The sequence below is a fragment of the Trichomonas vaginalis genome, chromosome III, assembly GCF_026262505.1.
Source record: "Trichomonas vaginalis G3 chromosome III, whole genome shotgun sequence".
Lineage (NCBI taxonomy): Eukaryota > Parabasalia > Trichomonadida > Trichomonadidae > Trichomonas > Trichomonas vaginalis.
Window position 1 is genome coordinate 2,329,673 of NC_067205.1, and position 24,604 is coordinate 2,354,276.

At 34.7% G+C, this 24,604-nt stretch overlaps 18 protein-coding genes and 1 pseudogene across 19 annotated transcripts, besides 5 other annotated features; 7 read left to right on the plus strand and 12 right to left on the minus strand.

The window, feature by feature from the left end:
- Window positions 1-13,905: part of a mobile genetic element that runs on past the window's edge.
- TVAGG3_0626380 lies at window positions 1,184-2,151 on the minus strand (annotated as a pseudogene). The gene has a single exon. A coding segment is annotated over exon 1 (968 nt).
- On the minus strand, window positions 4,959-5,609 carry TVAGG3_0626390 (uncharacterized protein; the record flags this gene model as incomplete). Its single annotated transcript, XM_051240583.1, has 1 exon — window positions 4,959-5,609. The coding sequence occupies one exon, from the start codon at window positions 5,607-5,609 to the stop codon at window positions 4,959-4,961; it is 651 nt and encodes a 216-aa protein (XP_051087170.1).
- On the minus strand, window positions 5,875-6,579 carry TVAGG3_0626400 (uncharacterized protein; the record flags this gene model as incomplete). The annotated part of the gene is made up of 1 exon (XM_051240584.1): window positions 5,875-6,579. One exon carries the CDS (start codon window positions 6,577-6,579, stop codon window positions 5,875-5,877), a length of 705 nt encoding a protein of 234 aa, XP_051087171.1.
- On the minus strand, window positions 6,625-6,990 carry TVAGG3_0626410 (phage tail repeat-like family; the record flags this gene model as incomplete). The annotated part of the gene is made up of 1 exon (XM_051240585.1): window positions 6,625-6,990. A coding segment is annotated over one exon (366 nt), but the record flags the coding sequence as incomplete, so codon positions are not given.
- TVAGG3_0626420 (uncharacterized protein) lies at window positions 7,229-7,381 on the minus strand (the record flags this gene model as incomplete). The annotated part of the gene is made up of 1 exon (XM_051240586.1): window positions 7,229-7,381. One exon carries the CDS (start codon window positions 7,379-7,381, stop codon window positions 7,229-7,231), a length of 153 nt encoding a protein of 50 aa, XP_051087173.1.
- Window positions 7,401-7,802, minus strand: TVAGG3_0626430 (uncharacterized protein; the record flags this gene model as incomplete). Its single annotated transcript, XM_051240587.1, has 1 exon — window positions 7,401-7,802. One exon carries the CDS (start codon window positions 7,800-7,802, stop codon window positions 7,401-7,403), a length of 402 nt encoding a protein of 133 aa, XP_051087174.1.
- On the minus strand, window positions 9,402-10,089 carry TVAGG3_0626440 (phage tail repeat-like family; the record flags this gene model as incomplete). Its single annotated transcript, XM_051240588.1, has 1 exon — window positions 9,402-10,089. A coding segment is annotated over one exon (688 nt), but the record flags the coding sequence as incomplete, so codon positions are not given.
- Window positions 13,301-13,341: a mobile genetic element.
- Window positions 13,708-13,793: a mobile genetic element.
- Window positions 13,906-20,990: a mobile genetic element.
- On the minus strand, window positions 15,291-15,611 carry TVAGG3_0626480 (uncharacterized protein; the record flags this gene model as incomplete). The annotated part of the gene is made up of 1 exon (XM_001304286.1): window positions 15,291-15,611. The coding sequence occupies one exon, from the start codon at window positions 15,609-15,611 to the stop codon at window positions 15,291-15,293; it is 321 nt and encodes a 106-aa protein (XP_001304287.1).
- Window positions 16,082-16,642, plus strand: TVAGG3_0626490 (organellar and viral DNA polymerase type B; the record flags this gene model as incomplete). The annotated part of the gene is made up of 1 exon (XM_001304285.1): window positions 16,082-16,642. The coding sequence occupies one exon, from the start codon at window positions 16,082-16,084 to the stop codon at window positions 16,640-16,642; it is 561 nt and encodes a 186-aa protein (XP_001304286.1).
- TVAGG3_0626500 (HNH endonuclease family) lies at window positions 16,694-17,266 on the minus strand (the record flags this gene model as incomplete). The annotated part of the gene is made up of 1 exon (XM_051240589.1): window positions 16,694-17,266. The coding sequence occupies one exon, from the start codon at window positions 17,264-17,266 to the stop codon at window positions 16,694-16,696; it is 573 nt and encodes a 190-aa protein (XP_051087176.1).
- On the minus strand, window positions 17,317-17,520 carry TVAGG3_0626510 (uncharacterized protein; the record flags this gene model as incomplete). Its single annotated transcript, XM_051240590.1, has 1 exon — window positions 17,317-17,520. A coding segment is annotated over one exon (204 nt), but the record flags the coding sequence as incomplete, so codon positions are not given.
- TVAGG3_0626520 (uncharacterized protein) lies at window positions 17,811-18,173 on the minus strand (the record flags this gene model as incomplete). The annotated part of the gene is made up of 1 exon (XM_051240591.1): window positions 17,811-18,173. The coding sequence occupies one exon, from the start codon at window positions 18,171-18,173 to the stop codon at window positions 17,811-17,813; it is 363 nt and encodes a 120-aa protein (XP_051087178.1).
- On the minus strand, window positions 18,198-18,431 carry TVAGG3_0626530 (uncharacterized protein; the record flags this gene model as incomplete). Its single annotated transcript, XM_001304284.1, has 1 exon — window positions 18,198-18,431. The coding sequence occupies one exon, from the start codon at window positions 18,429-18,431 to the stop codon at window positions 18,198-18,200; it is 234 nt and encodes a 77-aa protein (XP_001304285.1).
- TVAGG3_0626540 (uncharacterized protein) lies at window positions 18,567-18,905 on the plus strand (the record flags this gene model as incomplete). Its single annotated transcript, XM_001304283.1, has 1 exon — window positions 18,567-18,905. The coding sequence occupies one exon, from the start codon at window positions 18,567-18,569 to the stop codon at window positions 18,903-18,905; it is 339 nt and encodes a 112-aa protein (XP_001304284.1).
- Window positions 18,933-19,842, plus strand: TVAGG3_0626550 (uncharacterized protein; the record flags this gene model as incomplete). The annotated part of the gene is made up of 1 exon (XM_051240592.1): window positions 18,933-19,842. A coding segment is annotated over one exon (910 nt), but the record flags the coding sequence as incomplete, so codon positions are not given.
- On the plus strand, window positions 19,911-20,507 carry TVAGG3_0626560 (uncharacterized protein; the record flags this gene model as incomplete). The annotated part of the gene is made up of 1 exon (XM_051240593.1): window positions 19,911-20,507. One exon carries the CDS (start codon window positions 19,911-19,913, stop codon window positions 20,505-20,507), a length of 597 nt encoding a protein of 198 aa, XP_051087180.1.
- On the plus strand, window positions 20,538-20,993 carry TVAGG3_0626570 (uncharacterized protein; the record flags this gene model as incomplete). Its single annotated transcript, XM_001304282.1, has 1 exon — window positions 20,538-20,993. One exon carries the CDS (start codon window positions 20,538-20,540, stop codon window positions 20,991-20,993), a length of 456 nt encoding a protein of 151 aa, XP_001304283.1.
- Window positions 20,994-21,041: 48 nt separating this feature from the next.
- On the plus strand, window positions 21,042-21,281 carry TVAGG3_0626580 (uncharacterized protein; the record flags this gene model as incomplete). Its single annotated transcript, XM_001304281.1, has 1 exon — window positions 21,042-21,281. The coding sequence occupies one exon, from the start codon at window positions 21,042-21,044 to the stop codon at window positions 21,279-21,281; it is 240 nt and encodes a 79-aa protein (XP_001304282.1).
- Window positions 21,282-21,441: 160 nt separating this feature from the next.
- Window positions 21,442-21,882: a mobile genetic element.
- A 1,497-nt stretch (window positions 21,883-23,379) lies between these two features.
- TVAGG3_0626600 (phospholipase C-activating dopamine receptor signaling pathway) lies at window positions 23,380-24,462 on the plus strand (the record flags this gene model as incomplete). The annotated part of the gene is made up of 1 exon (XM_001304280.2): window positions 23,380-24,459. The coding sequence occupies one exon, from the start codon at window positions 23,380-23,382 to the stop codon at window positions 24,457-24,459; it is 1,080 nt and encodes a 359-aa protein (XP_001304281.1).
- Between the last annotated feature and the right edge of the window lie 142 nt (window positions 24,463-24,604).

The following is a 24,604-nucleotide window of genomic DNA, read 5'->3' on the forward strand; positions in this document are numbered from 1 at the left end:
TCTTGTTCCACGTATAAGAATGAGTTGTCAATAGAAATAATATGAAACCTGTCGCAAGCAATATCTACTGTTGTTGAAGAACCTTCTCCAAACTCACCTACGTTTCCATAAGAAACAGCAGTTGTATATTCGTAAGTTCCAGGAACTATTTCTGACCTTCTAATGGCATTGTCGCATTCGTTATACCATTCGGAAACATTTCCGTTCATGGCATCCAAAACTGTTGGCGTTATATTCTGAGCGGCGTACATTTCATATGGGTAAAAATATAGAATAGTTGGATTTATGTGTCATAATAGAACCACTCGGACCAAGCTTTACTTTCTTCCTGACTGAGTTTTTAACTCTTCTTTTTTCCTTCATTGCCACTACTTTCACTAGATGAAGTTACTTCTTCACTACTTTCACTTTGTTCTACTCTTCTTCTTTGGTGTCGCTTTTGGTAACTTGCCCTCTGCTTCAAGTTGTTGCATCTTTGCCTCATGTTCACCTAGTATGTTGTAAATTTCCCATGTCCTTTTGCCTTTGGGCTCTGGTCGCCCATTCAGGTAACCTATATCCTAGAAAGATTTTGTCATAGTTTGTATTTGAGTCTTCGCTTTATTGTTTGCATGACCTCTTTCCTGAGTTTCCGGTTCAAGCTCTTCAAACAGAGCTTGTCCATATGGAATAAGCTCGTTTCCAAATATATGTTTTTGTAGCCATTTGGTTTTCTTTCCATGTTACCAATAATATCTTTTGTGAATGGGAAAGCTTTTACCCAATGTTTCAGTCTTGCGTCATTTATTTCTGTAGTTGGTTTTATTTTGTCAAGGAACATGTTTTTCAATACTAACATTTCATTTGGTACTGTCCATTTGAGTTTTCTTAAATATTCATCCCTTCTCGGTTCATTGTCTGCAAAGTAAGTTTTTATGACATTTTGCAAACTTTCGTTTGCAAGGTCATGTACAATAGGTTCTCTTCCCTTCTATCTCCCTAACTTTCTTTCTAAACTCTTCACCAAATATACCATCTTTATGGTTCTGTGTAGTTCTTTGAGATAAATGTTTTAGAACGTCAGGTGTTATATTTCCATCAGCCATGTTCATTTCATACTGTTCAAAATATCTGCATCTTTCATATCTTTCAATGGCATTAAAGCCGCGCTGAAAATACCAGCTATATCTGGTTCACCATTCACTTCCATTGCGTCTACAACTTCTTGGAATTGTGGTTGTAAGTTTATGAACCACCTATCCGGATTAGCTTTATGACCCCATCTCATTGTAGTTCCATAGTCTGCAGAAACAAAAGTAGGTTTGTTTCCATATTGGTTAGGTTCTGAATGAACTTTAAACAATGTTTCATTTCTATATGTTTTGTTGAAATTTAACCTTTTATTTTCACCGAGTTCAGCCAAAGATTGAACGTTATATGGTCGTAAGTAAAAAGGATTGTTGTATTTGCGTACACTTTCTTTCAGTTCTTCCATTCTATGCTGAATATTTTCATCTGATGTTGGAGTCTTTTGTATGTCGGCGAACATTTTTCGATATTCTTCTACTATGTCAGCCGAATTTTTCTTAGACTCTTGGAAAGATTCCATATTCTCCGCATACACTTGTTGAGGGTCAAGATTTTTCGGCTGTTCCAAATCTTCATCTAGTTCTGTGAAGTTAGTTTCCAAAGGAGGGACTTGTTCGTTTCCTTCAGGCTCTTCTAGCTGTTGTTGCTGAACTATTTCTTCCATGTCTGGTTGTATCTGAACTTCTTCCTGTGAGTTTCTTGTACCTCATCTGCTGGCATTTCATATATTCCGAGACCGTTTTTAACAAGTTCCCTATCTAAGTCATCCGGACTCATAACCTTTCTTCTTTCGTTCCGTCTCTATTTTTTACGCGTTTCATGAAGAGAGTTGAATTATCATTTAGCTCTGACACCAAATATCTCGGAGTAAATTCAGTCATGTCATTTGGATGATATGCTATTAAATCATATCCCTTAGCGAGCTTGTATTTTCCAGGTTTGAAATTATATCCCATTTGGTGCTGAACCATAAAGCTAAATAGGTTCGGGTCAGTATTTCCTTCCTTGAACTTTCTAATAGCTTCTTTATATCTGTCACTAAAGTCAAGAGTATCTGGGGTAACCATAGTCTTCCTTAAGCATTTTTAAGAATTCTTGGTTTCCTTGTTCTCTACTTCTTTTATGTCCTTGCTCTGTTTGTGGTTGTTGTTGTGCAGGGTTTTGAACTGTTGGTTTGGTTGTTGCAGTGTTTTGAACTGTTGGTTGTGGTGCAGGTTTTGAACTGTTGGTTGTGTGCAGTGTTTTGAACTGTTGGTTGTGTGCAGTGTTTTGAACTGTTGGTTTTGGTTGTTGTTGTGTGCATGCCTGTGTCTGTGTCCATGTGACGATGTAAATGTTTTAGGTAGTCCTGGTGCAGGTGCTTCTCTTGGAGGGTTTGGTGGTATATAAGTTCCACCAGCTGGCACATATGTTCCATCTGCAGCATAATGTCCTACCTGACTTTTCGTTTTTAAGAAAGCATTTACTAGGTCTGTTTTTGGTCTGTTGTAACTCTTTTTCTTGACTTTCCACAACAGTTGCTCTAACGGCGTCATAGGCACTTTGAACTGCTTGTCTCGTTGCTGCATCTGTTATTTTTCGTCATATTTTGTGCTACTTCTCTTAACTCTTTGTCGAAACCTTCAGACTTCAGTTTTCTTTCCAGATGAGAAGTCGTTTCACAGTAGTTTCACCTTACTATGAAGAGCTTCGAAGGCGTTCTTAAAGTCAGCATTCATTAAAGCTTCATTTGAACTGTCTTCATCCGCTTGTATTTTTGTCCTTATTGACCCTATAAGTTGGCTGCTTTTGGCGTTGGCTTGGGCATCTAACCAGTCATTATTAGCTTTTATATATTCTGCGCTTTTCATTGCCTTTTGCATGGCTGCGTCGTTATTTTTACTTTCTTGTGCTAAGTTTTCATACTGTACGGTTTGGTTTTGCAACTGTAAAAGTTTTTCTGCCTTTACATTTGCTTCAACTTCTTTTTTATACTCATCGCTATCCATATATGTCTTCAGGGCTTTTTGTTTTATCTCTTCATCTTTCAGTACTTTATATTGAGTAGTTATGGTTTTTTCAAAATTTATAACATCTTGTTTCCATTTTTGCTACTTCTGCTGCTTTTTCTGACACTTTTTCGCATATTCTTCTGTACTTAGTTCTTTCAGTTGTTCTTCTTTCTTCTTTTTCTCTACGTTTAACTCATTGAGTTTCTTTGTGTGTCTGTCATATTCTAGTTTTCTTTTCGTTTTCACTTATTTGTTTCTGTATGTCTATGTAGAGATAATATACCAACCGCCGGAATGTCGACGGTTGCTTTTATACAAAATTCAACGGGTGAAAGAATACGATGAGATCTAACATAAAATATATTTTTGTCTGATTTACGCTCATTACGATGAAATCATGACAAAACATGTACGAAGAAGTCTTGACAAAACATATACGTTCATGTTTGACAAAACATATACGAAGAAGTCATGACAAAACATATACGAAGAAGTCATGACAAAACATATACGAAGAAGTCATGACAAAACATATACGTTCATGTTTGACAAAACATATACGAAGAAGTCATGACAAAACATATACGAAGAAGTCATGACAAAACATATACGTTCATGTTTGACAAAACATATACGAAGAAGTCATGACAAAACATATACGAAGAAGTCATGACAAAACATATACGAAGAAGAAGTTTATTTCCTGGACTGTTGTCAAAATGTCATGTTGTCACACTTTTTCAGAGAAGTTAAAATGACCGAGGGACCGAGGGACCGAGGGACCTGGTGACACCTTCAGTTCTTCAAAACATGTACGATGAAGTCATGACAAAACATTTACGATGAAGTCTTGACAAAACATATACGAAGAAGTCTTGACAAAACATATACGATGAAGTTTATTTCCTGTGTTGTTGTCTAAATGTCATGTTGTCTCATTTTTTCAGAGAAGTTAAAATTACCTGGTGACCTGGTGACCTGGTGACACCTTCAGTTCTTCAAAACATGTACGATGAAATCATGACAAAACATGTACGATGAAGTCATGACAAAACATGTACGATGAAGTCATGACAAAACATTTACGAAGAAGTCTTGACAAAACATATACGAAGAAGTTTATTTCCTGTGTTGTTGTCTAAATGTCATGTTGTCTCATTTTTTCAGAGAAGTTCGTTTAACCGAGTGACCGAGTGACCGAGTGACCTGGTAGCACCTTCAGTTCTTCAAAACATTTACGAAGAAGTCTTGACAAAACATATACGATGAAGTCATGACAAAACATGTACGATGAAGTCATGACAAAACATGTACGATGAAGTTTATTTCCTGTGTTGTTGTCAAAATGTCATGTTGTCTCATTTTTTCAGAGAAGTTAAAATTACCTGGTAGCACATGGTAACATGGTAGCACCTTCAGTTCTTCAAAACATTTACGAAGAAGTCTTGACAAAACATATACGATGAAGTCATGACAAAACATGTACGATGAAGTCATGACAAAACATATACGATGAAGTTTATTTCCTGGACTGTTGTCAAAATGTCATGTTGTCACACTTTTTCAGAGAAGTTAAAATGACCGAGGGACCGAGGGACCGAGGGACCTGGTGACACCTTCAGTTCTTCAAAACATGTACGATGAAATCATGACAAAACATTTACGATGAAATCATGACAAAACATTTACGATGAAATCATGACAAAACATGTACGATGAAGTCATGACAAAACATATACGTTCATGTTTGACAAAACATATACGATGAAGTCATGACAAAACATGTACGATGAAGTTTATTTCCTGGACTGTTGTCAAAATGTCATGTTGTCACCATTTTTCAAAAGAAGTTAAATTACCTGGTGACCTGGTGACCTGGTAGCACCTAAAATATATTTTTCAATACTTTTTCAGCACTTTTCCGTAGTTGTATATGAAAGACAATTCGAGATAAAAGTCATAGTACAATGGTATTATATGCTGCACACCATTTGTTGTGAACCAAACTTGAAAGTCAGAGAAACTGTTACTAGGTGGTTCGTAGAATTTAGAAGCAAAGTCATAAAAGTCCTTACCGATACTTAGAAAACTATTGTTGCTTGAACTGAAACTTGCATGACACATAACATTTTGAGGGTCGAACACATTTCTATAAACTGTCAAATCTGCTGGTGGAAGTATAAATTTAAATGGACCATCTGGTGGTAATGGTTCGTTCTGGTTTAGTAACCGAAGAAATTGTGCCCAAGAACGTTTGTCTACTCCCCAAAATAAAAACTCCGTATCTCTTGGAGGGTTAATTTCAATCTTTTGAAATGAAACGGTGGAGTTCATCTTGTCATATTCTAGTTTCAGATAGTATGTTCCATTTAGTAAAGAGTCGTATTTTTCTTGAAATTCCCAATAGTATTTGTTCATTTGAGTTTGAAAGTCATTTAGAGTTTTCTCAAGACTTTCGTCTGAACGAACTGTAAAGATTCTCATTTCGTCAAATTTGTCTATTAGACCATCAGAACCTTTATACTGCCCATGAAAATATACTGCGAACATAAATGCGTTAGTTCTATTTGAAAACAAAACTCTTCTAAATCCTATTGCCTTTGCATCTGAAGGACTTTGAAGCCAACGAATTGGATAGTCAAACCTGTATGCTCGGGATGAAATTTCTTCATCTGAAATAGTCCTACCAGCATTTGTAAAGATATAGTCTAACGGTTTTGTATCTACTACTTTTGTTCTTTGTTTTTCAACCTGAAGCATTTAATATATGTAAAAATATATTGTTTTAAAAACGTTTTTACTTCATATTTCTCATCTAACAAACAAGTTGTCTGACTGCTTGAGGGTTAGGTTGGTACCATTCGAACTTGACACTTGCAATTCCTTCAATTCTATTCAAAATGTCTGAGTCGGAGTCAAACATTTGTTCTCTCTTTGTAGTCTTGAAAGCGTCAAGAAGTTGTGCAGCTGTTGTGACATTGCCATGTGCATAGTAAATGTGACCATCCAAATCTGTTATGGTCATTCTGAGATTGTGTCCTTTCTTATTTCCGTCTTGTATGGCAGCAAGTACTCCCATGAAGCCTTCTTTGTTCTTTCCTTCGTCAAAGTTTACTGTAAAGGTTCGACCAGATGTAATTTGACTTCTAACTTCACGGTACTTCTCATATGCATATCTTGTTCTTTCCATGGGAGCATGACCATCCTCTGCACTACCTTTTTTCCTTCTCAAAGGATGCAATTGTTCGTCATGTTTCCAGTAGAATCTGGCAAAGCCGTCGTGTCCTTCAACTTGAGGTTCACTAACATCGAAAGGCATGTCCATAAGACGTTCTTCTTCTAACCTCTCTAGTCTGTTTGGATAATTTGCACGTGCTGTTTCCAAATCCATTTCGTAGCGAAGACCAGACAATTTGTCATAGACTTTTATGGGTCTTCCCTTCCTATATTTAAACTTCTTCGAAACTCTCCAACCATAACTTTGCAACTCTGCTTTTATTCTAGCAGACTTTCTATCCATTCTATATGGGGGCATTTCAAATAAAATAAAAAAATATTTTTTTCTTTACTTAACATAACCGCCTGCTGCCATAAGTCTTTGACGCCAACCCATACCAGCTAATGAAGGTTGACTTGGTTTAGTTTCCAAACTAAACTTTGGTTTTGGTTTATCTTCAGTTTTTGGTTTTTCTTCTTCTATCGGTTTTTCGTCACTTTTCGGTTCAGCTGACTTTACCTCACTTGCAGGAACAGTTGTGTCGTCAACATCTTCATAAATATCATATGCCATTTGTTTTTGTTTTCCTTTCAACTTTTTGTGTTTGTTGTAAAGTTTAGAATATTTCGACTCTAAGTCAATGAGATGTTCTATAATGAACTGTTGGTCAGTGAAGTAAACTTTTCCATCTGTTGTCTCGAAAGCTCCTTCAGACTTCAATATTTTATTTGTGAGAGTCTGTTTCTTTTTTGAGATACTAGCCGTTCCATTTTTATGAAAAGTGACTTTGTAGTTAGGGTTTGTATTTCCAGACCTGGCACTTTCTATTATTGAATTTTTCTCTTCATCTGTAAGTTCTTTGACAGGTTTTGACAATGGTTCTGAACTTTTTGTTTGTGGTGTCAAATCTACCGTTTCAACTTCTTCGGTCATTTCATCTCAGTAAAAAATTTTAGTTTGGTTTGTTTTCAACTGGTTGTTGTTGTTTTTTAAGTCGGTCTAAAACTTCCTGAGGTATAGGAAGAACTTGACAAACACGTTGTGTAACTGCTGGAAGCCGACAAATCCATCTTGAACCCATTTGTCTCAATGCTGTATTGTTCATTTCATCTCAGTAAAAAACTTTACATTCCCCACGTTTGAGGCGGTTGAGGTTGGTTATTGTTTACCCATTGTTGTGCATGGTTATATCCTCTGTTAAAGAATCTTTCACCTTGGTCCATATAGTGTCCTGCTTGGTTATAGTAGTCATTTGCTTTGTTATAATAGTTTCCTGCTTGTCTTCCTACATTGTCCATCCATCCTTGAACTTTTCCTCTTGTTTCAGGATTTGGAATAAGATTTGTTGCATCTCGTGCTACATCCCAACCTTTCTGTACAGTTTGTATAATAGGTTGTGCTTTCTCTTTAAGTATACCTAATGTACTCAAAATCTTCCTTCCAACTCCAAATACACCTCTGGCTATTGTTCCCACTGCGGGCAAAAATCTGGATGCAACTCCTGCTAATGCGCCAAATAAACCCATTTCTTATAGGATAAAAAATGACGAATCCAAACAAGGACCCCTATGTTTCTAAAGCGACAAAAAAAGCACTCATGATAAAAATCTTTAGTTCAACACCAAATGCTTGGTTTATGGATATCTTGGAAAACATTCCGAGAGTTAGAACAGATGGACCACCATACTGGCTAATATTTGTCGGTCAAAACACAAGATACTGTGAAGCCATACCATTATGGTCCAAAAATATTTTAGATGTGAAAACTGCTTTGACAATATTCGTTGACAAATACCATCCAACAAAACTGACATCTGACTGTGAAAGTTCTTTCAAATCAGACGATATTAAAAACTATCTGCGTTCAAAAAATGTAAACCAATATTTCATTGTCGACCAAAACCATTCTGCTCTTGGTGTCATTGACGGATGTATAAAAATGTTAAGAGACTTAAACCAACCACAAGGTGGTGAAGCAAATGAAATGTCATATGACGACAAATATAGACACTTCTCCATGGCAAAGATGAGACAAGTTTTAAATATTTACAATAACCGTAAACAAAAAGGTTTGGGAAACCACTCCCCCGAAGAAATGAAAAACAACCCTGACTTAGAGAAAGACTATATATTTAATAATTTAGTCAAAAGAGACAAACAAGAAAGAATGCCGGGCTTCAAACTTCAGAAAGGTGACAAAGTAAAAATAGAAATACCTAAACGCGACCCATATGAAAATACTATTGACTATGACAACAATGGGAACCCGACAGGTACTCACATTCGTGTTCGTAAAAATAGAAGAAAGTATACAAGAGAATATTATGAAGTTTTAGGCAAACATGGCAAAATGTACACACTGCAAGCAGAAGATAAAACTACTATTGTCAGACCTCGTTTCAAACTTGTCAAAGTTCAAGGTGGTATACTTTCAAAGACAGTTCCTAACCAATATAAGACAACTCCTGACGAATATGCTAAAGAAGTGGAACATGACGACTAAGCAATTCTATACCATGCGTAAACTGTCATGTAAGGTGGCATGTAGTCTTTACTTTGTCCCGTTGTTTGCGTATACCCTGAAACGAAATGTGTATGGTCTCCTCCTACCTCAGTGTTATCCAAGTAACAATTTATAGCAAACTGAACGTTGTCTTTAACATCATATCCTTTACCTTTTGTCATTCCTGTCCAATCCCAATATTTATGCCTATGCCCACCTTCTCGAGATGTAGTTAAACTTACGTAGTGACTGTGCGCAGGTAAATTTGCACCTGAAATCGTTTTACTTCCACCTGTTTCCTTTGAAGAGTTTGCACAATACAAAAACCTGTCGACTATTTGAGTCCAAGTTCCAAAACCTAAAACTGTTGCTGGATTTGTTGAATTCATTGACGTATAAATAGAGCCTATAGGATATAATGTTTGAAGCATTTCTGTCTTTAATGTTTGAAGCTCTGTTTTGTCTGCTTTCTTGTCATATAAATCTTGAGCAGTGAATTTAATATTATATTCATCCTTCATGACATAAACATCTTTACATCTAATGTTTCTCATCGTCGTTATGTCGTCATCCGATGTTAAACCTTGTGGAAAGTTAGGAGGTTTACAATATAATGCATCCCCACCAGTTTCTTCAACCGTTCCTTCAATACTTTCTATAGCAACAGTTGTAAAACTTGTATGTGTATGAGTCTTATCTGCTTTCTTTTCAAGGCTAACGTTTAAGTCTGTTATTTCAGAAGATGTATGTGTATGTCCAACGTCACTTTTCCTGTTTAAGGTTTCTTGTAAGTTTGTAATATTTGCAATGGTATGTGTATGTCCAACGTCACTTTTCCTGTTTAAGGTTTCTTGTAAGTTTGTAATATTTGCAATGGTATGTGTATGTCCAACGTCACTTTTCCTGTTTAAGGTTTCTTGTAAGTTTGTAATATTTGCAATGGTATGTGTATGTCCAACGTCACTTTTCCTGTTTAAGGTTTCTTGTAAGTTTGTAATATTTGCAATGGTATGTGTATGAGTCTTTTTAGAATATTCGTTTTCAGCTCTTGTCACTTCACTTGACATTTTATTGTCAACATATGTTTTGTCTGCTAGTTCAGGATGAGTATGTTCTTTTGTTGCATAAGCATTGTTAGCTCTTTCTTCTTCTTTTGCTATTGCATCGTCTACATATTCTTTGTCAGCTTTGTTGCCAACATCTGCTTTCAAAAGAAGTTCATTTATAGGTTTCTCGTTTAAAGTTCCTTTTGTTGGATTTATACAGACAGTATGGTTCTTATTGTCTTGAAACAGAAACTCATCTGTCATTGGGTTTAATGTCAGTTTTAAGTTTCCTTCTTTCAATGACTCAGATATCTTAGAGTAGTTTGAAAAGTTTGTTGTGTTCTTATTTAGAGCTTGTATAATGAGTTGTCGGTTGTGTTGTATTTCTCTCATAGACGCTGTTTCATTTGACATTTTTATTCTAGATAAAATATGCTTTCAATAGAAAAGAAAATTCTAGAGTTGCTACAACTAAACCATTAGATGAACTTTTTACTAATGTCGGTCAAAAGTTTGAGACAGAGACCGTAAAGCATGAAGGCTATCGTTTTGACTACCCGTTAAGATGGTTAAGAGACCCATCCGTCACAAAGCTATTGCTTTTCGTAGAATGAAGTTCATTTCAGAAGCCATACATGGTTTCCCATTTACGGTCGGTTTTTGAAGTTCGATACTATAACAAAAGAAAAACGTATGTATGAGAAATTTGAACAGGGAAAACTTTTACAAGTGAATTTGCTTGTAAACTTAGAAACAACTCTTCAAGCTTTTCAAGAAAAAATAAACGACATCTATATTGAATATGCAAACCAGTTTAACATTGACGAAGGAGAATACCATCTCGATATTATTTATGACAGGAAAAATGCAACTGTTAAAATCAATAGAATAGAAGACCTTGGAGAAAACGTTTATATTTCTACAAAATATAACAACTTGGCATGGTATAGATTTATGAGGATGTTAAATCAGCCTGCAGCATATCCAGTACACCGCAGACTTTTATGAAGTCGAAACCCTAATGGAACATATGAAAATGTTTTCGACCAAGCTGCTATTATTGTTCATGCTTCATTTTCTGGCGCGCCAAAACTCTTTCTTATGCTTGGCAAATGACTTTTACGAAAAACCTACAAAGTTATACGAACCACCAAGTGGAAGTATTTCAGACTTTCAAGTATGGTTTACTACAGATGGAAGAAAAAGAACAATTCCATTATACCATGCGTTTTACTTAGAACTTAGTTTCATATACAACTACTATCGAACGGTAAAAATATAATTTTTTAATACGGTTGAGGTGTTGGATTTGGTTGCCAACTTGACTGTGGTGCAGGTTCAGGCTGTTGTATAACAGGAGCTTGTTCTTCTGGTTCAGGGTCTTTAGGTATATATACCAACGAACTGACGCTACTCTTTTACCAATATTTTTGACAGACGCGTTCCAAATTCCCTCTTCCGACAGATTTTATCCATTCCATATACCTCTTCCAACATTTCGAAAGAAGTTTCCTATTCTTCCAAAGAAACCCATTTTACTACGTGTAAAAATCTAATGTCCGCCTAGTCTCTTACGTTTCCTGTTGAGTTCCATAGCATTCTTTAACTGGAGCTCATACATTCTGTTTCTCCTCTGGTAGAAAACATATTCTGGGTCAACTCCTGTGTTCGCGTCATCTGCATAGAGTTGTTTATATCCCACTTCAGGTTTGTATAAAACTCTTTCCATCTCATATTTGCATACCATGGTGGCAAACCTAACGGCAGCGTCATTTGACATGGCAGTTTGCATTTGTACATCTGTTGGCACTTGACCATAGTTTGCCATTGCAGTTTGTATTCTAACTTCATTTGGAATATTCTCTGGGTTTGGTTGTCCAGGTTGCTGTGCATTCGCTAAGTTCTGTGCGTCCATTTAATATTAGATAAAAATATCTCTTACGAGTACATATACTGGACATTTGCAGGCATTGGTTCATCTTCATATTCTCCTGTACTTTTCTGCCACGTCAAATAAATAAATGACACAATGGAAAAAACCTAAAACAAGTAGTCCTATTTCAAACCACATTTACTTACTAGTAAAATTTCTTTGTTATGACACTTTCTCGCGTTTATAGGACCTCTCTCATATTCTATCTTGTCATATATAAACTCATAGTCATGTATGTCCTCTAACCATCTCATAACGGTTTTCCAAAACCACTTTTATCGGATGTAAAGTAAAAGCATGGACAGTTATGTAAAACGTCTAAAGTTTCTAAAGAGTCTCTCAAAGTCCAGTCTACTTGTATTGAAAATCCCATGTGTTAAAGAACGGCGGGTCCACTATAAAGAAAACATTTTCCTTGTCTTTATATTTTCATAGCAACTCTGTCCAATGACATCTCACAAACTCTATACCCTCAATATATTTTTCTATGTCCTCTTTGAAAACATTTGTATAGTTAAGATATAAAACATTTGACATAAGTGTTTCAATGTCATGAACTCTTATAGAACCACTATATAATAGTCTAGCAGATATACTATCCCAGTCTATATATTCTGCTTTTTTCAAAACCTCTCTCACAATATTTTTGTTATCTAATGGTATACGTTCCATCTTACCTATAGGTATCTTTTCTTTTAACTCTTTCAATATATTGTTTGTGTCTGGTATATGTTTGAGACGGTCCATATAGTTGTCGAAGTCATTGCATATAATCTTTGAGTCTGGGAATATTGTATGGCACAAATGGGATATATAGAAACTTCCACCGAACAAATCTACAAATGTTAGACCATTCGGTAGTTTCTTAAGTTCTCTCAATAGAATATCTTTACATTTACTCTTATTTCCAAAGAACGGTAACGGTGGTTTTGTAAAATTCATTTATATATAATAATAAAAATGTTTTTTCCTGAAAAGTGACAGAAAAGTGACAAAACATGAAAACATATATAATTTGTGAAAAGCTCCTGGAAGCCCTCCGAATAAAAACTTCATTTATACTAAACATCTTCAGGGCTAGAGGGCACGAAGTGCCTGGAAGCCCTCCAAATAAAACTTCAGGGCTAGAAGGGGCGCAGCCCCTGGAAGCCCCACTACCTTTTTTTTTATGACCCTTTCATGGAGGTAGTTTTTATCCGCTAGTATTTTCCCTTTGAATCTCTTTACAATTCGAAATCAAATTCAAAACTCAGTAGAAGAAAGGAAGAATCGACTTACTACGGTTGTAATACGAATAAATACATATATTTAATTATTTTTATTTACATAATAATTGTTTGAAGCTCATATTCCATCAAATTTTTAAATAAAAACATTAAAATGTTGAATATGTTCATATATTTTAATAGGGTTTTGGCACTTTATTGAGGAATTACTACATACATAGTCGAACTGAACTTAATATTTTGAAATTTAAATTATTTATCAAAATTAAAATTTAACTTGAAATTTATAATTATTTAGTCATATTTTGCATAATTCTGTTACATATTAAGTTCTGTCAAAATGTAAGCTATCAATTTTTTTGAGAGGGAAATAATCATCGAGGAAGTAAAAAGTGACGCTTTAGGAAATATTATTAGAAATATGATAATAAATATATTTGGAAAAAATATGTTTTTTTTCAAAAATTGAAATGTTCATAGAATATTTTGAAATATGTAGGGAATTGAATTCGGTAATATATGATAAACAGGATTTTTAAATTTCAAGGAAAAATAGCTTTTGTGAATACTTTTGAGAACTCTTCTCAAAGATCATGATTCAAATATATTAATGAGCCAAAATATTAGAGATGAGTTCACAATCAAAATTTTACATTTTAATTATTTAGAAAAACGTATTAACCTCAATAAAAAAATATCTCCAAGAGTAATAGTTAATTTAGGGTTTCCTAGCTATCTAGAGGGAATTGTTCCTTATGATGTATATATTTATAATGTATGCATCATAAGGAACAATTCCCTCCTTAAAACGAGAAAACTTGTTCGAAATTGTTTATCATTTCGAACAAGTTTTCTCGTTTTTAATAACAAACTAAAGGCTATGAGGCACTGATTATATATTAGTGCCTCATAGCCTTTAGTAGTTAGTATGGGTTAGTTGGGTACGGAGGCACTGCGCGCCTCCTTACCCATTATATGTGAATTTGACACTTTACAAAACCATTAACGTATATTTTACAAATCAAACGCAAAAACTAACTTAACCTTAAATATTTACAAAACCACCAACCATTTCACCTCACTAACGAACTCACTAATGAAAAAATAAACGTTCTCATAAATTTTCTTCAATATCTTCATCGTCAATGTTAACTCTATTGTAGTCATACTTGAAGTCATAAAGTTTCTCAAGTTTTGAAATGCATAGTCTTGTTAACTTACCTTCATCATCATAAGTTTTTATAAAACTACCATGACAATCTTTATACACAGTCAATGTATAGTCAACTGGTCTAGGATGAAGTGTAAAGAACATGTTATACTCAGGAAGGAAGAATAAATGTTTAAATGTATGTTTGTTATATTTTTCGATTTGTATGAGTTGCTTTTGTTCTGTCATTTATATAAAAATAAAATAAAAATAAAATAAAAAATAAACTTAAAAATAAATTATATCACCACCCTCACACGTATGAAAACATAGCACAAAAATAAACTTAGGGTAGAAGGTTAGATCTAACCCGATTTCTAACCTCATTTCTATCCTGTTGAATTCATTGCTTTATAACTCTCTTCCTTGGTTTCTTTTTAGTTGCTTTCTTAACATCTGTCTCCAACTTGACTGTCTTTCTTCTTCGTCCGTAATGATACCAATTACTTCCACCAGTCAATGGGTCAAATGGTCGTTCATAAGGGTTTCCATACATTCCATAAGGTCCGTATGGATAAACCGCTGGTGGAGAAGAAACATTTTCTTTAGTTCCATCGACTCTATTTAAATGCATTGTTTCACCTTTCATCTGGTCATTAAAGTCTTTTGCGTGTTTTGCAAACTCATCGTCCTTTCCTAAAGCATTTTCTGACTCAGTCGCAACTAAATTGGATGCTTTATTTATGAGCCCTATTTTATTTAATCTTAACTTCTTTGCAACCCAGTCTCCAATCTTTCCTTTATTTGCGTCTAATGTCTTCGAAACCCTTCCTCCACTCATTTTATTTACTGCATCATAAGCTCCAAGTGCTTTTGCTCCAAATGCTAATGCTTTTGTTCCCATTGCGCCTAAAGCTGCCCAAGCTACCATTTACACCATATTAAAATCATCTCTCTTCAATATTATCTCATAAAAGTTCTCGTTACTGGAGAAAGTCAATGAAACATAAACATTCTCACGGGCTTCGCCCTCACCGCTTTGCGGTCTATCTAACTTATTTCTTATCTCATCTATATGCTTCAAAATGTCTGAACAATTGCTAACATCTTCTACAACAGTTATTTCATCATGAATGACCTTTAAAAACAAGCTCATTTAATATGCAATTAAAATCATTTCAATAATGAGTCCATCCTTTCCATCTTTAGGTAGCACAACATCTTTCATTGAAGAAGGTTCGACAAGTCTTATGTTAAACTTACTGACAAAGTTTGTTATACTATAATGCTTCGGCGGCGAATACATATAGTTTGAAAGACATAATATAGACTCTTCAGCAAATTCACTTATACTGGATTTTATAACAATGTTTTCACGAGACCAAATACCACCAATTGACAATCTTGTAAGCAATCCTGCTGAACCTTCTACTGTAAACGTCGATGGTAACATTCCACGAAGGTCATCTATTGACATCGTTGAGTCACTGTATTTAAATATTTTCTTAAAGCAATCGTCATTATCTAACCATGCAATAGCTTTGAAGTTTTCATTCGAATATACATCTGCTTCAAGGTGTCAAATGTGAAGTGTTGCAAGGATACTATTACGATGGAAACAGAGATATTAGAATAAGAGATGAAGTAAAAAAGTTGTTTGAGTTAAGGTTAAAGTATAGGAAAGAAGGAAATCCTTTGCAAGAAAATATAAAGCTCATTCTGAACAGTATTTATGGCAAAACTATTCTATCTCCTATTGAGTCAAAAATAACCATAGTAGATGACAAAGATGTTATAAGATATGCCATCAGAAACTACAACCATATAGTGAAGTTCGAAGGTTTGGATGGTTCGGATAAAACTATTTTCAAGCTAACGAAAAGCATTTGCAGACACTTTAACTTCTGTCCACTTGGTGTTAATATCTTATCTATGTCGAAACGTATCATGAATGAAGTATTTTGCACTGCTGAGGATATGGGCCTTCAAATATTTTACCAGGACTGTGATAGCATGCATATTTTCAATGAAGACATACCAAAGCTCGCAGCAGAGTTTAAGAAGAGATACGGTCGCGAACTTATAGGAAAGAACCTTGGTCAATTTCATTCTGACTTCGCAGAAATAACACCTGGAAAACAAAGTTTAGCATACAAGTCAATATTTTGTGGAAAGAAGACCTACATAGACTTACTCACTAACGATTTAAATGAAGTTGCATTCCATGCACGTTGCAAAGGTGTCAAACAAGACGTCCTTGCTTTAACAGCAAATGAAATGTTTCCTGAAGCTATACAATGCTATTACAATGAAGATAAGAACATTCACATACCTGTTGGAACATATGACAAAGACTCTGAGTTCAGTTTAATGAAACTTTACAAAGCACTTTATGACGGTCAAGAGATTGGATTTGACTTATGTAAGTCTTCTAGTCCTTGCTTTGCTGAAAAGTTTAACTTCTCAATAACGACTAAAACAAGCTTTATTCGTAAGTTGAAGTTCTGAGGTCATTTATTTTTGTCAGCAATGAGGTCATTCGTGATAAAAATAATGAGGTCATATATTTTTGTATTCTCTTCGGAATTTACTATAATATATTCTTGTTCGTCTATTCATAATATCTATAGCCATTATATATAACTGACTAGTATTCTTATCTTCTAAGATATTCATCTCTCTATACCTCAAACCATTGAAGAAATAGAAGAGTTCTTGTTCAGGGTCATAGAATAAATCTTCGAACTCATGCTTTCCATATCTTTTAACCTCAATAGCATCTTCAGATATTTCATCTACGTATGTAAAGTCATTTCCTGCATAACTTTTCCTATTTTGAGCATTTGTTCTATTATTTACCCATCTCAAATTTTCAACTCTGTTGTCGGTTTTTATCTGGTTTTGATGGTCTATCTGAGGCAAGTTATCTGGGTTTGGAATCCATTGTTCTGCTATTAGTCTATGCTTTGCTTTTTCAGAACCATTGAGAGATAACTTGACATAACCTTTCTTTGTTATATGTTCACTCACAATTTTTCCTGTAGATTTTTTCCTAATATTGTGTGGATATTCTGTATTAATTTCATAGTCATTGTCTGCAACATGTGTTTCCCAAACGTCTTCACCTTCCATGCCTTTCACTCAAATAAAAATTTTCAGAAAAAATAAAACTAGCTCAGATTTTATAATATTGCTATGGTAGAGTTTAAGAGTTGAGCTTCAATGTATAAACAATCTTTTCTATCTGGAGGCAAGAACACTGGTGCTTTATGGTCATGAGTTGAGTACATGTCTATCCAAAACTCACGATTGAAACCAGTTAGTTTGTAATATTTAGGATTTGGTAATGGTGAATTTCTTGTATGACCAATGAACTCATTTTCAACTCATTTACTTAGGTTTGAATATAATATTGCTTGTTTTCTATCCCAAATACCTGGAAATCTAATTTCGGAAAAATCATTTTTCCTCGGAAGCATTGCATCATAATTGAAAACATTTTTGAAATCATCACTTGGTTTAGAGATTTGAAATCTTATACGTAATGGATTTTCTTTCTTTTTAGCTACTTCATTGAATGGTGAATATATAACAAACTGACAGTCATGAGTTCCATCTTCATTTTCATTAAATTCATAATGAAAGTCTATAAGTTGTGGCTGACTACCTTCTTCTTTCAGTTGTGCAAGAAACTCACGTAAAGGCTGTAAAGTTTGTACTTCAATGTTAAACTTTTCTCGAACATTTCATTAAATGAAATCATACATTGTTGCAATGTTGTATCGTCTTTAAAGTATTTGTATATGTGAATGTTTTGGGCGCTTAAAGACTGTTCGTCATTTTCTATCTCGACTTGAAGTATAAAGTCAACCTTTCTGAAAGCACGTGTTATATACATATTTGTTATGCCAATGTACTTCTCTTCATTTATGTTCACAATCCAGTCTGTTGGAAACTTAAACGTTACTCTGTTCCCCTTTATTTTGACGTCAGGGTTTTCACTACTGAATGCAACAGATAAAGGTATTTGTCTATACATTTAGTTCCGATAAAAATAAACCATTTACTCTTTCTTTGCTTCAGCTTCTTTAGCTTTTGCTTCAGCTTCTTCTCTAGCTTTCTTCGCCAGCAAACGTGGGTTCTTCTGTCTTCCAGCAGCTAATGCAACAAGTTGTTTTTCACTAAGTTTTCTCTTTGGTCTCTCTGGCTTTTGTTCTTGTTTTTGTTCCTTCAGTTCGGATAAAATTTGCTCGCGAATTTCTTTCTTCAATGCTTCAACATCTATTGTCTGAGTCATTTGACTGCAGATAAAAAACTAAATTAAACTTTAACCAATGTAAAATGAGCTTGTCAAAATCAGAGCGAGAGTCTATTATATTAAATGACGCCAGAGGAATACAACATCCTTTCTATTATGTAAGTCAGAGTAAAGATGGTAAATATATATGTAAGAAAAAGAAAGGTTCCATTAGCGAATACAGAGAGCGACAACATTAAGGTGCATGGCACCGAGGGCGAAGCCCATATAAAACCTTCTGTTCAAACTGAAAAGTCAATAGAACCAGAAGAAAAGATGCCAGATGTACTTTCAATAACGAACCAAGAGCTTATTGCAAAGTTCGTGAATTTCATTGAAAAGCAAACAGAGTCAAAGAACCCTGACCTACCAGTGAAAGAAGTCGAGACAAAAGAGAATGTACAGTTCATTGAAAATGTTAAGAAACAACTTCCACCACGAATGCCAAGAAGAAGAGTGAGAATAATGAAGTAAAGAGATATTTTTATCCGAAGGAAAGACATGCAGAACGAACAGTTAAACGAATTTACTCCAGCAGAGCATATTCATCAGATTCGCTCATATTTCGATATCATAGACAATGCAGTTCAAATTGGTGACACTAATAGAAAATATTCTGACGCAAAGATTCCATCACAACCTGGAACTGCTAAAGATAACACATGGGTAACATTCAATCTCTCACCTCCTGGTGAAAATATGTTGGACCTTTACAATACATTCATTACGTATAAGATGGAAGGTCAATTTATTGTAGATAAAGAAATTGGTTCAGGTTCCAATAAAACAAACCCACCAGGATTTTGGATTGGTTTCGATGACGCTTTCTATGCAGTTGCTGGATATCAAATCCTTGCAAATGGTCGTATCGTATATTCTCAAGACAACGCAAGAGAAGAAGCATATATAACTTCAAACTCACAAACTACCGAACAAATAAAGAAAGTAGATGTTTTCTCAAAGACTCGACATGAAGATGTATGGAGTCATTCGGGAACATGCAGAACAGGACAAATTGTTAGTGGTCCAATTACAGCAGGAAAATCATTTGATTTTAAGCTTCGTTTAAGAATTCCTGTTAGAAGATTCCTTCCATTAGAAGCTATTCGATTTATTCCAGCTTTTGCAGGAAACATTCAGCTTAAAGTAAAGTTCAGTAGCGACGCCTTACAATGCACATCTATATCTGTAAATGATATCATTGCTTTCAATCCAACTCTTAAAGTTGCATTTGCTTCAGATTCAAATCCACCGACAAATAAATTTGTTCCATGGAATGAACCATTCACTATGATAACGAAGTCAGTAGAAGCTAGTGGAACAGTTACTATTACAACTGTAACCCAGCAACTATTTCGAACAAAGATGGATTTTAATGAATGTTTTATTCATCCAAAGTCATTCTCTTTAGACCCTAACATTTATACAGAACTTGTAGAACATTATACAAACGAGGCTTTATGTTTTCCTGTTAAAGTTATGGATTGGATTCCTATGGACGGTTCATTCTCAAAGAATACAGATAGTTCAAGTGCAACATTTACAGCAGCTTATACGCCTATTAATGTTAAAAGTATTTGGGCACTATTTAGAAAGAAAGACAACTATTATGTTAATTTTGAGAACCCTAAGTTTAAATATCTTCAGCTTTCCATGGGAGCTTATGGAAATATGCCTGCAGAACCTGAAAAATCATATGGACCTGTATTTTATGAAATGGTTGCGAACGCTTGCAATACAAACAATGATATGATAGGATTTAATGAAGATGTTATGAGGTCATTGGTGGATGATGGTAGTGTGGAACATAAATGGGATAGCTATGACAACACACATTTCTTATGTGGTTTTCCAACAGAAGTGGACTTTTGCTTCCAGCAAGGTCAAACATCTACTGCTCCAATAACATACAAATTGACTGTTAAAGGACCTATTGAACTAGCAACTGAAAATGTACCAAAGCCACTTATTGGATTTATGATGGATTGTTGCTTTGCCATTCAGGTGCGTGCTAATGGAATCCCAATAATAAGATTAGATGACTATAACTTAGCTGCGGACGACAGTGAGGAATAAAGGATGAACGTTTATTTTTAAAGCTTATAAATGAGTTCTTCATCAAACTCTCGTGAACCTTCACCATCTGTGAAACAAACTTTACCAAACGATTATGGAGCACCTATTGAATATTTCTTACGAGCTGCACAATGGCAAAGAGCAGTCTCACCAAGGTTAGGTGTTCCACCAGTTCCTGTCAAAAATAGCATTTGGTCAAGTCCTTATATAAGATATGGTCTCCCACTAGGTTTGCTAGCTACAGCAGGAGCAGTAATGATGTTGAAAAGAAACAAAGCAAATGTTGTAAATAATACTGAAGTAGCTGAAGTTAAACAAACTCCGACACCTTCGCCAAAACCAACGTCAAAACCAACACCTTCAATGACTCCTGAACCTATGAAAGTACAAACTCCTGTTCAAAAGTCAACTCCAAAACCGACTCGAACATTCATACCTGAACCCAGGCCTCAAATCAATCGTAAAACTCCTGCGTTTCCTTACTGAAAAAATAACGTTAGTTTTATTTTATTTGAACATTTTATTTAGAGTAAAATGACGACTAAAGTCACTGAAGCAATGAAACAAAAGTTCTTGGTAGAATACATTAAATCAGGAGCGATTCCAGAAGGTTTTTACGTTCATACTATGAAGGATGGTAGAGTTCAGTTTAGAAAGATAAAGCAACCATTAGATAGAGAAGGTATATTAAGGAAGATTAAACTTCATGAAGACAACATTGCTGAACTTAAGAAGAAGCTAGAAGAGTTGGAAAAAGTCAATGAAGAGGAGTAAACTTTAAAATTATTTTGTCAGTAATTTTAGAACAGTCAATGACTGACTGACTGACTGTTGTAATGGCTGATTTTTCATAAAATTTTTAAGTTTATTTTTTAAAATTATTTTTTATTTTATTTTTATATAAATGACGAAAACTATTGAGATAACAAACTACTGTTGTAAACGAAAACGATAAAAACTGTTTGACAGAAAAGTGACACTTTACATGGCAAAAATAGAGCCTTACTTTTGAGATACTTGAGATTGAAACTGAATCTTATGAGGCGGTGATCTTGAATCACTACCTCATAAGGTTCAGTTTCATATAAAATTTGTTGCAATTTGTTATTCTTTTGCAATTATTTCTTATAAGATTTTACATCTTTTAGCGGGGAATGTTTGTTATCATGTTAAACTATTCGGACAAAGTTTCTCCGATTTTTTGAAGGAATTGGAGGCTATGAGATACTGATGCAATGTCAGTAACTCATGGCTTCCAATTCCTTCCTAAAACTCATAAAAGTGGACATTACATGCATATAAAATTTGACATGTAAAGTCCACTTTTTGTGAGCGGGGATTTGACTCCGTCAAATCCCCTTTTTCGTTTACGAGACCACAACGGTCATGAGTTCAAGAATTTGTTCTTCGTTCCTCGTGAAAATACATTCTATCAGATACGAGGGAGCAAGGGTAAAGTTAGTTTGAGCGTTTACGACAACAAGCATAATGGGAGATATATACAAGCATACGATACAAACGGTAAGCGTGTTTCATTAGCTCTATCAAAACTTAGTAACATTTATTTTGACAGTGACTTTGACTCTGACGATTGGAGTGACAGCAGCAATGGTGAAGAATATGAATTGTTGTGTGAAGCAAAGCAATGGGAAGAGTGGCAATACTTTTGTAAATGAGAACATTAGTGTGAACGGTAGTGAGAACGTTTATTTTTTACAGTAGTGAAGTGAGGTGGTTGGCGGTTTTGTAAATATTTAAGGTTAAGTTAGTTTTTGCGTTTGCGTTGTAAAATATACGTTAACGATTTTGTAAAGTGTCAAATTCACAAGTATTGGGTAAGGTGGAACGCAGTGCCGCCGTACCCAAGACTTGTATACTAACTACATTTAGATCTAACCAATCCACCATACTTTGATCTGTTTGATAACCTTTTGGAGTTTTTGAAAATTTGAAAAATGAACTGAGAAAAGTGTTGTCAGAATCACGATCAAGAGTCTTTCTAGTTGAAAGAACTAGTGGCGTAAGATAAGTACAAGCAGCTGTAATTGCTGTTACAATAGAGATGTGATGAGTCTCAGTGGATTCGCGGAAATAAGGTTTTGTTTTACTCCTTTTGTTGATAAAGCAATTTTTTTTCTTACCTTTTTCTGGTCTTCTCTGAAAACCTGTCTGATCCATATTTATTAATAGAGCTAAATCAATAAGTATATCAAGTGCTCCTTTTATTTCATTGATATACTTTTTGATTGCCTCAGGATCTATGGCCGCACGATCATCATCAACATATCCACATTTTTCAATTGAAATTTCATCTGCGTGTCTTTCGGCAAATCTGTAAACCCAATCATCAGCATGGATACTCTACTGCTGGACTAACAAAGCTTTGAGAATATATTTTCAAGAAATATATTGCTCTGCATAAGTATTCTATTCTGAATCGAATTCTTTTTCCAACAACCGTTCGCATCATGGTTAATTTCGTTCAAGTCGTCGAAGCAACTAAGAAAAAAATTTAAATTTCACTATAGAAGGATTGAAATTCTGAAACGTACCTTGCCTGAGTTAAGGGACTTGAATCTGAAAATGATTTTCTCTGTGTGAATTTAGATCTTCTGTTGTGTATTGTCCGAATTCGTGGATATTCAGATCTCTGAATGCTTTCGGACTTAGTACGAAGAGATAATATTAGGCAATTGATTTTAATTCTGAAACTTTATACTGAAGGAAATAAATGGTTGACTTGGATAACGTTAGTTGGGAGATAGTATAATTGGAGCAGCGTAAAACATCGATTTGAAGAAGTTATAATTCAAATTGGCAAATTTGTCACTTTTTGAATTAGTCACTTTTTATTAATTAAAAAATTTTCCGAATGGGAATTTTTTTCTCTAAACCAGCTTCTCAAGCCCAAAATTCTACTCAAGCTTCCCTCGAGCAAAACTCATCACATACAACTCCCTCAAATCTTAAAATTCAGTATACAACGTTTGAAAAAGAAGATCTAAAAATATTAATTTTAGGTCCTGGTGAATCAGGAAAATCCACATACTGGAGGCAATTACGTAATATTTATGCAGGCGGCTTGACGAAGAAAGAAAAGATGAATTTAATTCCTGCTATCAGAATCAACTTAATAGCAGATATCAAAACAATTATTGAGAGCTCACAAACTTTAATGATCCAACTGAGCTCTTCATGTGCTAATGAAGTCGACTTACTCCAAAATATCGAAATTTCAGACACAGAGCTTACACCAGACGTTGCTCAGGCAATTGCCAAAGTCTGGAGTGAACCAAGCGCAAAGATTATATACGATCAGATCCATTCAAGTTCTTTATCGGATCATTCTGCTTATTTCCTTGATTCTGCCGCAAGGATTGCAAGTTCTGATTTTATGCCTGATGACAGAGATGTGATTCTCTCAAGAATTCGCACTCTTGGTGTTAATGATATCAAATTTGACGTAAATGGCCAAAAAGTCTTACTTGTTGATGTTGGTGGACAGAGATGTGAGCGTCCAAAATGGAAGTCTGTTTTCCAAAATGTTACAGCTATTATTTTTGTTGTTTCTTTATCTGATTTTGATCAATGCATGTTTGAAAACTCTGAAGAACGCAGAACTACAGACTCTCTCGAATTATTCAAAACTACTGTCAATCAGCCGTATTTCCAGTCAAAACCAGTTTATCTGATCCTAAACAAAGAAGATGAGCTTAAGAAGAAGATCAAAACATCTCCAGATGCATTTAAATCGGCCTATCCAGGATTTACTGGGGATATTAACAACTCACAAGAAGTTATTGAGTATATTCAAAATCAATACCTTGCCCTCGCAGAAAATCGTGGTGAAGGGGCTGAAGTTACACCATTTGTTACATGTGCTGTAGATCCTGAGATTCTGAAGAACTCATTCGAAAAATTGTCAAGAAAATTACTTAATATCTCTGAATAAATTATTCATATTTACTAAATTTTCATGTAGGTCTCCTTTTATTGTATAATATTATTTATTTACTATTTTATTGTACCGTATGCAAATTTTCTCAAGGAATTAGTTTTATGCCAAAGAATCTTTCAATTCTTTGCAAAGTGGCAGA